At 42.4% G+C, this 13,713-nt stretch overlaps 1 protein-coding gene across 6 annotated transcripts in view; it reads left to right on the top strand.

The window, feature by feature from the left end:
* The first annotated feature begins 10,230 nt into the window (after window positions 1–10,230).
* The window catches only part of LOC103354097 (neurobeachin), a 93,050-nt gene continuing 89,567 nt past the window's right edge, over window positions 10,231–13,713 (top strand). For 4 of the 6 annotated variants that reach the window (XM_008277360.1, XM_008277363.1, XM_008277361.1 and 1 more), the window contains exon 1: window positions 10,231–10,551. In XM_008277360.1, coding sequence (XP_008275582.1) covers window positions 10,231–10,551 — 321 coding nt within the window. The remainder of the gene's footprint in view (window positions 10,552–13,713) is intronic. The other 2 variants (XM_008277364.1, XM_008277365.1) reach the window with 1 other exon arrangement.

Here is a 13,713-nt window from a genome sequence, read left to right on the forward strand (position 1 = left end):
CAAAAATTTTGTCTACAATTTGTGAAAATGTATCTTGCTTACTAATATTAGAAAGTTTTACTATTGCACGGCACAACAGCACGACTTACAGCAAATACACAAATCATATGTAATATTTTCCTTGTTATATTTTCTTGTGTCCATTGGGTGGTGCTGTTGTCCCTCTGGAGGCTGTATGAATCTGCAAAGTATGCCATGGAAAATATTTTTAGATAACTGAGTGAATGAAGAGTCATCAGAGCATCAGGGGGTTCCTCCCCGAGGACTGTTTCACTCCTCTCTCCTCGTGTCCTTTCAAGTAATGGATGGAAGCTAAACCTCCAATGCTCGGATCAATACTCAATCACATTTACCTACTTAGCCGTGTTAGACGGGGACTCTCGCAGAGGACAGTGAAGGTGTTTGAATACAGACGCTTCTCTCTGTCCGTTAGTCCTGTGACAACGCAGAAACATTAGTGTAACTTCTACTTCATTTAACATGTCAGTGGTTTTATCTAGAAAGTAGGGCAGGCGGTGACAGCTCCTGAATGTCAATGATCCTCTGCACTGTGGGTGTGCTTCAGCTCCAATACCTCATGGGCTCTGACAAATGAGGAGCATCATGTTGCAAATTAATCTATTGAAAAAGAAAAAAATCTTGCTGACAAGGTGAATCAAACATTGATTTTCACAAGAATCCACTCAAGGTATTTTTTTTATTCTTGGCTTCACGGAGGTTTAAGCAAATATTGATAATAAAGACATGGTCTTTGCAAAAGAAAGGGCAATTTGATATGGCACGGTGGCCTCAATATGTGCAGATAAAATGAAGAGGATTTAGAAGATTTCACAGGATGACCCTGCGAAAGGATTTGAGGATGACCTCTTCTGGAGAAAACTGGGAGTGCATGTCCAGATTTTAGCTTTAACTAAGAAATCTGGTGCCTTATATCAAGTTTTTGTTTTGTTTTGTCGTTTTATTGTCTTTTTCTCCACAGGTTTTCCCCATAGAGCAGGTATATTAGAGGAATATAAGAACAATGTTGTTGGAACATCCTGAGCTGCATTAATGCATGACCATGAAAAAAGTAAGTACTATTGGATTTTGTAACTTGATTTATTAGACAATCCTGCTCTAGATTTTGTTTTTTATTACAGTTGTCATAATTCTGCACCTTTAAAGGATGTCAACTGAAACTACAATGTTGGGCAAGATTTTGCCAAATTAGCACAGTAAAAAGCACACAGAATAAGCTATTAGGGGCTACATTTTTTTAATGTGCTCATTATTAGTGTGCAGTTGTAAACTGAACAAAACTTCAAGACATGATGATTTGGGGGCAATTTCTGATGAGGAATGTCTTTTTCCAAACATTTACAAGCAGATTTATTCTTGTTTATTTGCGATTAGGGCCGAGAGATCAAATCAGAGATGATCATCAGGAAGTGGAACTCACAATAAATGTGAACATCTGTCTTCATTGTGTCTGTATGTTCAGATTTGACTGAGTTGTGGCTCAGAGAACAAGCAGACATTTTGAAGGAAGCTGTTTTACCTTGGATTGAACATTTGTTAAATTTGGTCTTAAAAACCCCACAAAACTAGTTCTAACCCAATGACAACAATAAGAATATACCACTCTGTTAAAATTACACTATACAGTCCAAATATTCTCCTACATGTCATTGTTCATGCTCGTGAGCCAAATTTTGTGATTCTCTTTTGTTAATCATTTATGTATCTGTAGAAGTAAGTAAACTGATTCCACAATCAGTCTGAGTTGATAAATGTCAACGCTGAAAAAGAAACTTTCCAGCCTGTGTTAAATTATTTAAATGGAATTAAATATTAACTTATATATTTTGCTTATCCAACATACTCCAAAATGCACAAAAAGTGTATATTTAGTCATTCAATTTAATATTCCTCTTTCTGTGTGATGCCAGTCTAGAGAAAACTGCAAGGCCTAAAGTCATTGTACTTGAGGAGCAAAGTATTAACTTGATAATACTTTACAAAACCTTTACAGTACTGATTAAATCACTTAAGATATCGACAGTGAATCTTGTTGTAGGACTGATGAGTAATCTTCACCCATCCTCACTTGTTTAACTCTCAAGTCCCAAATAACCAGATTTGAATAAATCTATCATCTCCATCATTAAAGGGAGCATTATTCACCTTATCTGAAGAACTCAGCGAGCAGTGATGGACTTTCTGCATGTTGTTTAACGTTGTTGCTCTTTATCTGCACCATGTTCACATAATGAAAACCGAACAGGGAGAGAGAAAGGCAGAAGGAAACAGATGTCTGTTCCCCTGAGACCGGCTAATCCACTGTCTTCTTCCAGACAACCATGATAAGGTCGTTAATGAATAAATTATCCAATGACTGAATTATTAATGAGACCGCGTTGGCATTTGTGTGTACAGTATCCTAGAGCATATCATAATAATCACTGTATTTAAACAGAACTTTTCAAGCTTGAGACAAAGTACTTCCCAAGTTAAAGGATTTAAGACCAAATAAATGAAAAATTATAGATATGTAAACAAATACATATTGCCTGGTATTGAAATGCTATAGCTAAAACTATACGCATTTAATGACAAAAATGTGTGAAGCTTGTAGAAATCTTACTTTCTTTTAATATGCATTGGTATAAAGACCCTCAGCTGCACAGACAGTCAGAAAGGTGTATGAAGATTTATAATAAACAATGTTATCCAATTAAAATCACTTTCAAACTGTCCCCCTTATCTTTTAATTGTACTCCATAGTGCATGTAAATTCCATCATGCAAAGTTTTTTTTCTTCCCATTTGGTTCATTGGATTCTATTCAAAAAGTATTGCTAATATAAATGTTTTTGGTTGAGGATGAGTTCTAGAGAAAAGACGAGGATTAAAAAGTGCATCCACCACTATATGAGCACTTTTATCCGGACTGAGTGCATAGCAAAACTGACCACATAATAATAACCTGAGTAATTTAACGGATTCATTACAGCCTCTGACAGAGCCCCTTTTTCACAGTAGTAATTGCTGACATTTGGACTCGTTATAGCGTTGAAAGCACAAGTGCACCTAATAACATCTGTGATAGCTGCACTCCACTTAGGCATGCAGGTGAACCACGACAGCCATCCAGCATGAACAGTATGAAGGCCATGGAACAGCAAGAGCTAATAGAAAATCCAGCTATTGTTCATGTTATAGCAGTTTTTTTGAAAAGTATGTTATGAAACGCAACTGCTGGGCATTATAATAAAAGTCAGACCCCTTCTCGGGCTCAGCACACAAGAACACAGTTGGTCCCACTTTGTGTCTCTCCTGTATTACCATTCAATTTGAATCACAGATGCAGCCCTTTTTTGCGGAAAAAATAGCAGTAGACGTCATTTAACAATGCTCACTGCTCTCCTAAAGGTGTGCATTATCCTCAGAGAAATGCTACTTCTAATGCACAAAAAGGAGAAAAACATTTCCCAAGGTACAACTGTATGTCTTCCAAACCTAAACCTCTGTGCTGTACTGTAAAGCATAAGCAAAAAGGTGGAAAATTATTTTATCCAAAGACATAAAACATTGGAACACACATCAACACAAATAGCTGATTAATTTTGATTGACATAATTTCTGATATGCCAATTCTGGCTACCACCTCGATTTAGAAAAAGAGTCACATCTTGAGAATGTGGTTAAAAATATCTTTTATTGTCTAACAGATATATTTTCTTGACCAGATAAGAAAAAAGGAGTCTTGAAGAATTATGGAAATGTCATCAGACCTGTGGTATGTGTTATCAGACGACCTTAAAGGTTATCTTAACATTGCCAGATAGTTTTTTCTCAGAAAACCAAGTACTTAGCGCAGTGATTTGGCTGTAATAATAATAATACATGTGAGACACAAACTGAGGCCTACAGCATATTCCAATGTTTGTTGGTATGCCTGCACGGGCAAATCAGGCCTGTTTGAAGATTAGAGGTTTTGAGAATGATTTAATAAGATTCTTGTATGTGTGAGCTGAGCCAGCCCTGTACAGTATACATGGGGCTTTGATGCTGCTTTATGGAAAAATCTATATCTGTAAATTGTAAGACAGATCTTAATTCTGACACCTTCGACTCAAGATTGCCAAGGTTTTGCAGTTTCATATAAAATTTAAAACTCAAGCAACTGGCTGTTTAGGGACAGCAGTTGAACAAGTTGTGACCACACGTCATCACTTTTTAAACTGTTAAACAGCAGCGTTCCTTTTTTAAACTCTGATTTAGGAACCCCCCGTGAATGTTTCTCCGACATTCACTCCCTGATTTTGGTTTCTACCAATTAGTGAGGAAATGTGGCCGCTATGTTCACCAGCTAGTCTCTAACTGTGTCTGTCTGCCTTTTAACCCAGAGCAGGCAGTGTACTGAGGGTTTTTAGCGCTTCTTTGATGAAAAACAGCTGCCTGCTGTGGCCAAAAACGCTACGAGAGTGGCGAGAGTGAACCAAAGCAGTAGGGCTGGACAGCTAAACAATGAACTGCAACTCGCTGTAAAGCTCAAGCAGAGGAGATCTGCAGATTCAGGTGATGATTCTCGGCAGGTTCGTCGATACCAGCAATTCTCTTCCACAGTGCCACATTGTTTTCACGTTGCAATTTGATATATTGCTCTAATAGAGCACAAACTCTTGCTGGCAGGTAAAACCGAGTACCATGATTAGATGCAGCCTTCACTACATGTGTTGGTAGACACCTGTTGGAGTGTTCTGTGCATGTATCATGCTTTAAATCCTACTCTTTAATTCCCTTATTTTCACAACACTAACTCGAAATTAAGAACACATTTTTCACACTGTTCAATAAAGTCAGCTGTTAAGTATGTTTTTATTCCAGGGCCTCCATAACTCACACTTCTGCATGGAGTGAAGTGTCTAAATTCAATATTCTTTCATTTTAAGGCTGTAAATTCTGGTTGTGCTATGCTCCTGGTTATGCACATTCACCACTAATTCAGCATGACAGGTGTAATATCTTTGGAAATCTCAAGATCTTGAGTAGAATTTTTAATAAAGTTCTGAGAGCTCGAGCAACGCTTGGCCGCATATTAACTGACTCATCAGGGGACTGAGGCTCCATGGGGTTTGGAGAGATTGAGCCATACTCGATCATTGTCACGTATTCTGACAACAAAAGTGCAGATGCCGCTAACAAGCAGATGCGTTTGTCCGTTGTTCGCTGTTCTCTGGTGTGCACATTTTTCAGAACTGACCTTGCAAACTGTTCAGGGCCACACATGCGTTGTGCATTTCATCAAATCGAAGAGCCTGTTTCATCTCAGAACTGTTATTCAACCACTGCAGTTAAGGAGCCCGTGTTCCAGCCCAGTCGGAGAGCCGAGTCCTTGATCCAAGGCCGTGACCCCTGTCAAAGGAATGGCTCCTTCATCCCTGGCGATTGTTTTCCACACCAAATGGAAGGTATTACTACAAACCAGTGCCTCCCACCATTTAGATAAAGAAAATGTGGAACTGTGGCGTAGCTTACAGATAAAAAAGCTTAAAAATATGTGTTGTCGAGCATGTTGTTACCGTCCTTTATCTTCAAAATTTTGCTGAGCTAAAACCGTCATCTCGCTACACACTTTTTTAGTTCATCCAGAGGAGTTTTAAAAAGGATTCATAGGAGCAAAGATTGTCTAATCTTCTTAAAGGAGCGTGTAATCCTTAAAACATGACAATGACCAATATTGAGGTTCTGAGATTTTGTAAGACTTTTTTCTTGATGCGCTCTTTCCTTTAGACCGATAGAGAGGTGCTCTTCTTTATCTTTAAAACTTTAATAAGCTACTTTGTGATGTCCTTTGAGGATTGTCTTCTGCCATGCCGCCCGTATTAAAGCACCTGAGCAAACGTGTCAGACAATATAACCTGTGTGATGAACGTATTTAGCCCCTAGACTGCAGGAGAATCTAAACAGGAAAAAAGAAAATCATGTCTAATGCCCTACGAATGTGGCCAAAAGTGTTTTTGTCGTCAGACCCTTTTCACAGCAGACGCTTTGGCTTGTCATAGCTGGAAAAGCACAAGTGGTAGCATTAGAAATGGCCGCATTCCATTTAGATGAGCTATTTCCAGGCAGAGTCCTTACATTATGCAGTCTGGCTCACTGTAATTGCTTAGTGGAAGACAAAATGGAACTGAGCCATTGTTAGCTGAATTTGCCTCACCTGTGCTTAACAAGTAAAAATGTCTGCTGTGATAAAGGTCTATTTTAATCTTATTTTAAGCAAAGCAGAGGGGAAAGAACTGTCAGTAGAGACAGACTATAACACGGGTCTTAACACAAATCAGGTCCCAGTAGCTGAAAGAATGTCATTTTCTTCATTTCTGTGCAGTGAATTGATTTATTCTTTTACTCTTTAATATACAGACAGTAATTTCCACAAAGTCCCTCAGTGGTCATTGATTTAACCCTGAAATCTTCTCTTTTTGTACCAAAGTTACATATTCATTTTTTTTGTTCAAAAGAAAGTAATTCTCTCCTGCATTAAAAAATGGCTTAGATGTAACTCGAAAATGTGCCTCTCTCTCTCCATCCACTTCTCCCCACTGCAGCTGGAACACACCAGCTCAACTATGTCTCTGCTATACACTGCAAAACTAAAATATGCTACACAATAGCAATGTGTAATATATTGGAGCAATTCAGCCATACATGTTTAAACTGGAAATTAATTCTAAAGAAGAAAAATAATGCAGAAAAATCCACCCCACAAGTCGACAGATATGGCCCTTTAAGTTTATTCTGTATGAAACTGTGGAAGTCAGAGTGTGTGTTTTTGAGGCTTTCATCAGCAGGTTCATTGTGGAAATGCTTAGGCATGGTTTTGATGGCTTACTTTGCTCATGATATGTCTTCCAGCATTTAAAAAAATGACATATTGATGACATAAAATCAACTTGATTTTAATCAGAGGGGGTCTTAAAAGTCCCAAATACAGAATACTGCACTTGTTTTTTTTCTTCTTCTTTTTTCAGGGGAAATAAAGCAATATGAATGTATTGAAAAGCGAGAGAAACAATACATCCATCCATTATCTATACACCTCTTAATCCTCACTAGGGTGAGGAACAATACAATAAATATAATGGCAGAGCAAGTGGCTGTAAAGAAATCATTATAAACTCTAACCTTGTTAAGAACCATTGGAACAATATGACAGCCACAGGGTTATGCCTGTACTTCTTTGTTTATTTGAACAAAAATGAACAAAGCAGAAAAGAAAAGCTTTCGATCCAACTGTATTCTGCTCACAGGCATGTTGTTGGTAAATATTGGAGGAAAATAATAATAAATAATACAACATATGCTTTATATGCGCTTTTTAACAAACTCGAAGACGCTTTATACACACAAAAAAAAAGTATTGAGGTGTGATAATAGGAAGTATGGTCAAGGGGGAAATGCCAGTTTAAACAGGTGGGTTTTGAGATTTGAAGGTCTGAAAAAAACCTGAATTAATAGAAATCACATAAAATAGATGAGACAGGAAGTCTCAGAAAGTTGCTGTGTTGTGCCAGCACCATAATCCATTTCTTATCTCTATCACGCACTCCTTCATGCACACACACACGCACAGATACGAACATGCATGGACACACACCCACGCACAATCATTTTGTTGGTGACTCATTTCTGTCTGTGAACACAGGAAGTTATTACCTGTGATTCTGTCACTGTCTGAGGTCATCCCAGTACATATCAACAAGTCTGCTTTTCAATTGGCCCTAATAGTAGGAAGAAACAGGGACGCAGAATAGACTATCTCAAATTCAATACATTCTGCTATTGACTGAAAAATTGCGATGTTGCTTTTGTCCAGGCACCTGTCTGACTTCCCAGTTGTTTATAAAATGACAAACAGCTGATTCTCAGTAGGTTGTTGTCAAACGAAATCTAACCATCTAACTATTACGGAGACACACACACACACACAAAAACCTCTGAGAATCAATCTGTATTTTCTCCAGTGATCAAACCCTTTCTGACAGACGTCACCTCTGCTGCATTCTCTCTACCTGATCCTCACTGAGTCCCAGTCCCCTCTGAAGCTCCAGCACTCTGATCATCAGCCCACACAGGACGCTGGCACTACCTCCACACATCTCTACAAAGCTACACTGGAACAGAGAAGAAAATAACTGCCTGCCCGCGAGCACTGCACCTCTACTGGAGGTGAGGGAAGGGAAAGAAAGACAAGAGGTGGAGGAGAGATGAGAGAGGAGGAAAGAGGGAAAGAGAGAGAGAACAATGTTAATGCTTTTACCCAATCACCAACCAGATCCCGGTTAAGACCTCTCTTTCTCCTAAAGAAGTCTTTTGTGAAATCACGACAAAGCTGCAGAAGCAAGCCTTTGTCTGAAAACAAAGAGGAGTGTGTTTGTGTGCGAGAGAGCCTGCCATTGTGATTGTGTAAGTGTGTGCGTGAGCCCAAGTGTGTGCACGTCTCGGAGCTAGATAGCATGCGTTGGTTAGAGAAACTGCTTCTCTTGAGTATGAGGGAAGTGTGTAACAGATGCAAGTGTGCAGTTGATGGAGTGTGTGTGTGATTGTCTCCTTCATTTCCTTTGTGCTGATGATTGGGTTCAGAGGGGGGAACAAAAAAAAAAAAAAGATGAGATGGCCTCTGCTCATCTGTAAAATTCTCTAATGATCTCACGTGCAACACATCGTGCACGCGCGCAGATTGAAAATTCCACTCCCACGTCACCCCTGTCAACGGTCAGCATCTCAAGAAAACAAGGAGCGAGACATCCAAGGGACACTGCTGCCTGTATGAAAATACACTCAGACATGCACGGGCAGAGTAACGAATCGGCCTCTATAGCTGCCATGCTAATGGAAATCCTACCCGGCAGATGCGCCTTGTTAGAAGAACACATGGGGTGTGAAACAGGCTTATGTACGCACACAGGTAGCGGACCAGTAGTCGCGGCCTGTGCAGCCACCAGAGGATACTATAGCTGTGTGCAAGACAGTGGCTAGATCTGTGAGTCAATGCTGAAAGAGACTCAAATGAGTGCATGACTGGAAAAAAAACAACATCCAGACAGGGTTAAACCTGCAGAACATCATGGCATCACCCGGTCCAGCTGCCTGTAAACACAGATAATATACCTGCTGCAACCCTTTGCATATATTGTATGTGCAGCATGAAGGAAAGGAGTGAATTCAGAAGGGGTGAAAAAGTAAAAGATACGCACACCCCAGTACAGTTTTGGTTAATATATTCTGTAGGGATGCTTGATAAACCAGAAGGCACAAGAAAGATGAAGGAGGAGAGGTGATGAGGTAGGAAAGTGGGTGCGAAAAGTGAAAATTTAGTGCTGGAAGGGGAACAGAGTTGAGGACACTGGAGAAAGAAGAGTGAAGGGAAAAAAATATGATACAAGAAGAGATGAGTGTCAGGAGAGCAATCCTGGGATGCTTAATGAGGAAACAGTGGTAGCAGAGTTAAACCAGGGAAAACAATAAGTGGGGCAGATGGATTGCTTCTGAATATATAAACAGCCTGTGTCTTGAAACCATGCACCTCTGCATGAACTCCATCTGAATTGCCCTTGCACTGCACTGCACTGCACTGCACTCAAAATCCAGCCTCCAGTAGAAGCTATTTACGGCTGCTTTTTTTTTTTCTCTTAAACTGTGTATTCTTCCACATTTGAACCTTCACAGCCACTGAGTATTAAAAAAAAATCTATTAGGCAACAAAGCAAAACAATAACATCCAGTGGTTTAGGAGCTGCTGTGCTCTGTATGAACCCATGCATGGATGGCTCCATGTTATTCCGCTTCAGCACCCTCCCAGAAAGCCCCCAGGTGCGCATGCGCGGCCAAAGCGCGCTACCGCAGACAGGGGGCGTCAACATGGCGCTGTCTCCTCGACGACCGCACTGACTGCAACCTGCCAATGAGAGAGACAGAAAGAGGAGAGGAGAGAGAGAGAGAGAAGCGTAGGCTACCGTTCTGTCAAGCCTCCATCCTCTTTTTTTTCTAGCCCTATGAATCCCTTCACATTTTCAGGAGGATAGGGTGAATTCAGAGGATTTTTTAAACGCGGCGCTTCCCCCCCTTGTTTTTCCTGCGCAGTTGGATGGTTTTTGTGCGGCAGCAGCAGCAGCAGACGCCCGAGCTTGTAGAGCAGGTGTGAGAGACAGCGGCGACCGCTCCTCTCCTCCCTGTTTCCGAAGGGGAAATGTCGAGCGAGAAGCCGGCTTCAGCACCACCGGGCTCTGCTTCTTCGCTCACGGACACAGACCGAGACCCCCATCCTCCGCCGGGCTCCTCCGCGCTGCAGCAGCAGCAGCAGCAGCAGCAGCAGGTCGCCGCGGGCGCTGGCTCCGGCTCCACCGGGGAAAGGATGGTGTCTGCAGCCGGCTCTATGGTTCTCCCGGCCGGGGTGATCAACCCCGCCGTGCCGATCAGGAATATCCAGATGAAATTCGCCGTGCTGGTCGGCCTGATCCAGGTCGGGGAGGTTAGCAACAGGGACATCGTGGAGACGGTGCTGAACCTGGTGAGTGGAAGTGGGACCACGCAGTGTTGGGAAACAGAGAGGAAGCCATAGAACAGAGTAGAATCACTGCGCCCTAACCCGCTATGTTTTATTTACGATGCTTCTCTCCCCTGGTTGTGTGGCTTTCAGGGGATGATGTCATTTGTTTGTTCGGAACATGGATGTGTTGTTTGTTTTTACATTGTCTGTAGATGAAAAGGGAGCGATGCTGCGTGTTGGGGGAATAAATAAAGCTGAATGAAGCATGTGACCCCACCAAGGCAGTGAGGGTAGACTGACCACCAGCCATTGTTGACTAAACGACCCGTTTGCGGTGTAAACGAGCGAAAGACGTTCAGAGTCACACTGTGGCAGTATGCAGGTTATTCTCCTGACCCCGATATGTACCCTGAAGTGATGCATAGGCAGTTTGCAACCAACGGCGAGCGGTCACAACGTTGCGCACAACAACGAAACTCCCAAATCGGAAACATTTGGTTTTCCTAAAGAGCCAAATCACGCAGGTATGCACGTCTGTCAAGCACGGAAACACGGTGATCCAACGCGGACAAAGGCCGACTAGCATTAATGCTACCCATCGACATATGTGTGTGTATGAGAATGGCTCCAAATTATGCACAGGCCTATTGTTGGAGGCTGGGCCCTGCATCCTGTGCGCAAAGGAGTGATGTATAGGTGGCTTTGAAGCGGTTAGTGCTTTATATTACTGTGCTTCAAACCGCGATTATTTATGGAGCAGATATACGTTACCACCCCCCTCCTCCTCCTCCTCTCATCTTTTGCCCCTCCACATCGGAGGTTGTGTTGGCGATGCTGGGCCTACCCCCCTACACAACACATCCAGAGGATTTAATCCAGCTGGAGGAGGAGGGGGGGTTTGACATGACTGGTGTGTAACGTTACGAAACAGATGAGCAAAATGCACAGGTCCAGAAGACTTAGGAGGATATAGGACGTGTGTGTTGGCTGTTTTCCTTTCTCCATGCATCAGGCGATGGCGTGTACTGCATGATATTCCATATCTGCTAAGAAAAGGGGGGCTCTGATCATCTGATGTTTTTTTTTTCTTATGAGGAAGAGGTAGAATAATATAGAGGTGGTATTTAACCTGATTTCAGTGCAGTGTTTTTCTGGACTATTTCAGGGCTTCATGTTGCCAGTGGCCTATTTACTCAGTGGATGCTTGAAGCAGGACAGCCTACTGTTGGGCTAAACCATTTTCCTCAGAGTCAGACCGGTGAGCCATCCTGATTCAGGTTGCCTCTCATCTCCCAATCGATTATCGGTAGTACACGGAAGAGCGGAGGGGCTTTGCTGGCTCACTCCAACCTTGTCTCCTTCTGGTACAACCCCCCGGGTCGCACAGGCCGATAACCATCCATCCTGCTTCATGGCCTCCTCCTCCGCCTCCTCCTCCTCCACTCGGGAGGGACGGAGAGGAGTGATTCTGCCTGCATAGACTGGCTTGGCAGGGCAGCGCCATGCATTTAAAAGCAGGTGGAGAGAGGGGTTGAGGGAGGGTGGGGGAGGAGAAGAGAGAATGGAGGAGGAGGAGGAGGAGGTTGTAGGATGCTGCAGTGGCTATGTGCTCAGAAATCACCAGCTGATGCAGCGGAAGAGGAGAGGACTCTGGATTGGCCCACATCAGATCAGTGAAAGCTCATCAGAGCATTCAACTGAAATGCACTCTACGGTGTTTTATGTAAATACCTGCTTTTAGGCCGACATGTTTATTTGTGGATGTTGGTCAGATGCATTAACACATAAAGGCCCGGCGAATTAAAGCAGTATGCGCTGGTCATACAAAGCTTTACTTGCTAAATCCTGAATTGAACAATCAGTTCTGGTTGCAAGGCTGCCAATAGCTAAGCCTGTTAGGGAATTCTGCTGCCCAGCTCCTTAATTAAAAGAGTTGAAACAAAGAGGTGTGGAGGCAGGAAACCTCAGTGGTCATGCTGCTGGTACAATGAGTCCACTGTGACCCAAAAGCTGATCCATTATTCCAGTCAATGTGGGAGACCACAGCCGACACATTCTCCGTCCACCGCGGCCGTATTGATCAGATCCCACTGCGGCTTGGGTGAACAGATGGCTTGTCTGCTCTATCAGATATGCTCTCTGTTCTATACGGCCCGACGCTGGCCTTTGGCTGGAGATGAGCTATAGAATGAAAGAAAAGAAAAGGAGCGAGATAACAACTGAAATCAACTTGGGCCAGAGTGCTGCATTGCTGCCTTGTGTAGTCCAGAACATGGGGCAGATCATTATTTGAAATACTGAAATAACAGTATTTTTTAAAAAATAAAATGAAACACGCCACATACAGTACGTGCCGTGCACACGTACATTAATTGTGTGGGGTGCTGGCGGTGAGGTGCTCAGCTATTATCATCAACAAGGCATCACAGTTGTCAAGGCAACACTGCTCTTTGACTGCCTGCATCCAGACGCTCGACCACCTGGTGTTGCTTTCCACTTCCGGACTTCTCTCCCAGCACTCTGTCACAGCGCTTGTCTCTATCTCTCTCATGCTTCTCCTTTGTCTTTCTGCCTCCTATTACATGCTAATATTTTTTCTGCACTAGACGGCAACAACAAGGACAGAAATAGAGAGCAAGGTGCGCACTAGTGCAGCCATATCAGCGTATAGGGTTGATTCATGTACAGATGGGCGAATTTATTCTCAAATCTCCCATAGGAGTTGAAGTGGATTGAGATTTGGCTCCGAAGGCCGTAGCATGTGATTCATACAATTTTTATACTTCAGTGATCCCTGTGTAGATGCATCTGTGATGTTTCTCTTCTCATTTATTCAGTTTTTTAATTTGTCACCAGTCCGTACATGTCGGGATGTGCATCAAAACGGCTAATGCAAACGTTACAGATGAGCGGTTCTCAGCCCGGGAGTTTAGGCCCTTCCATGGGGCTGTGAGATAAATCTGAGGGGTCATGAGATGATTAATGGGGCAGGAGAGCAGAAGCAGATTTGTTTTTTCAGATATTCCTTTAATCTTTGATTTTTTTTTTTTCCTTGAGAATTACTGAGCCGTTTTAGATGTTCAGGCCTTGGATAAAACCAGACAACAAAATCTCTCGTTGGTTGACCTGGATGTATTCAATTTGTGATGCTCTACTTTGTGGTCAAAAAAGGTTGGATATCAC

Source organism: Stegastes partitus, unplaced genomic scaffold (genome assembly GCF_000690725.1).
Source record: "Stegastes partitus isolate 25-593 unplaced genomic scaffold, Stegastes_partitus-1.0.2 Scaffold96, whole genome shotgun sequence".
NCBI classification, from domain to species: domain Eukaryota; kingdom Metazoa; phylum Chordata; class Actinopteri; family Pomacentridae; genus Stegastes; species Stegastes partitus.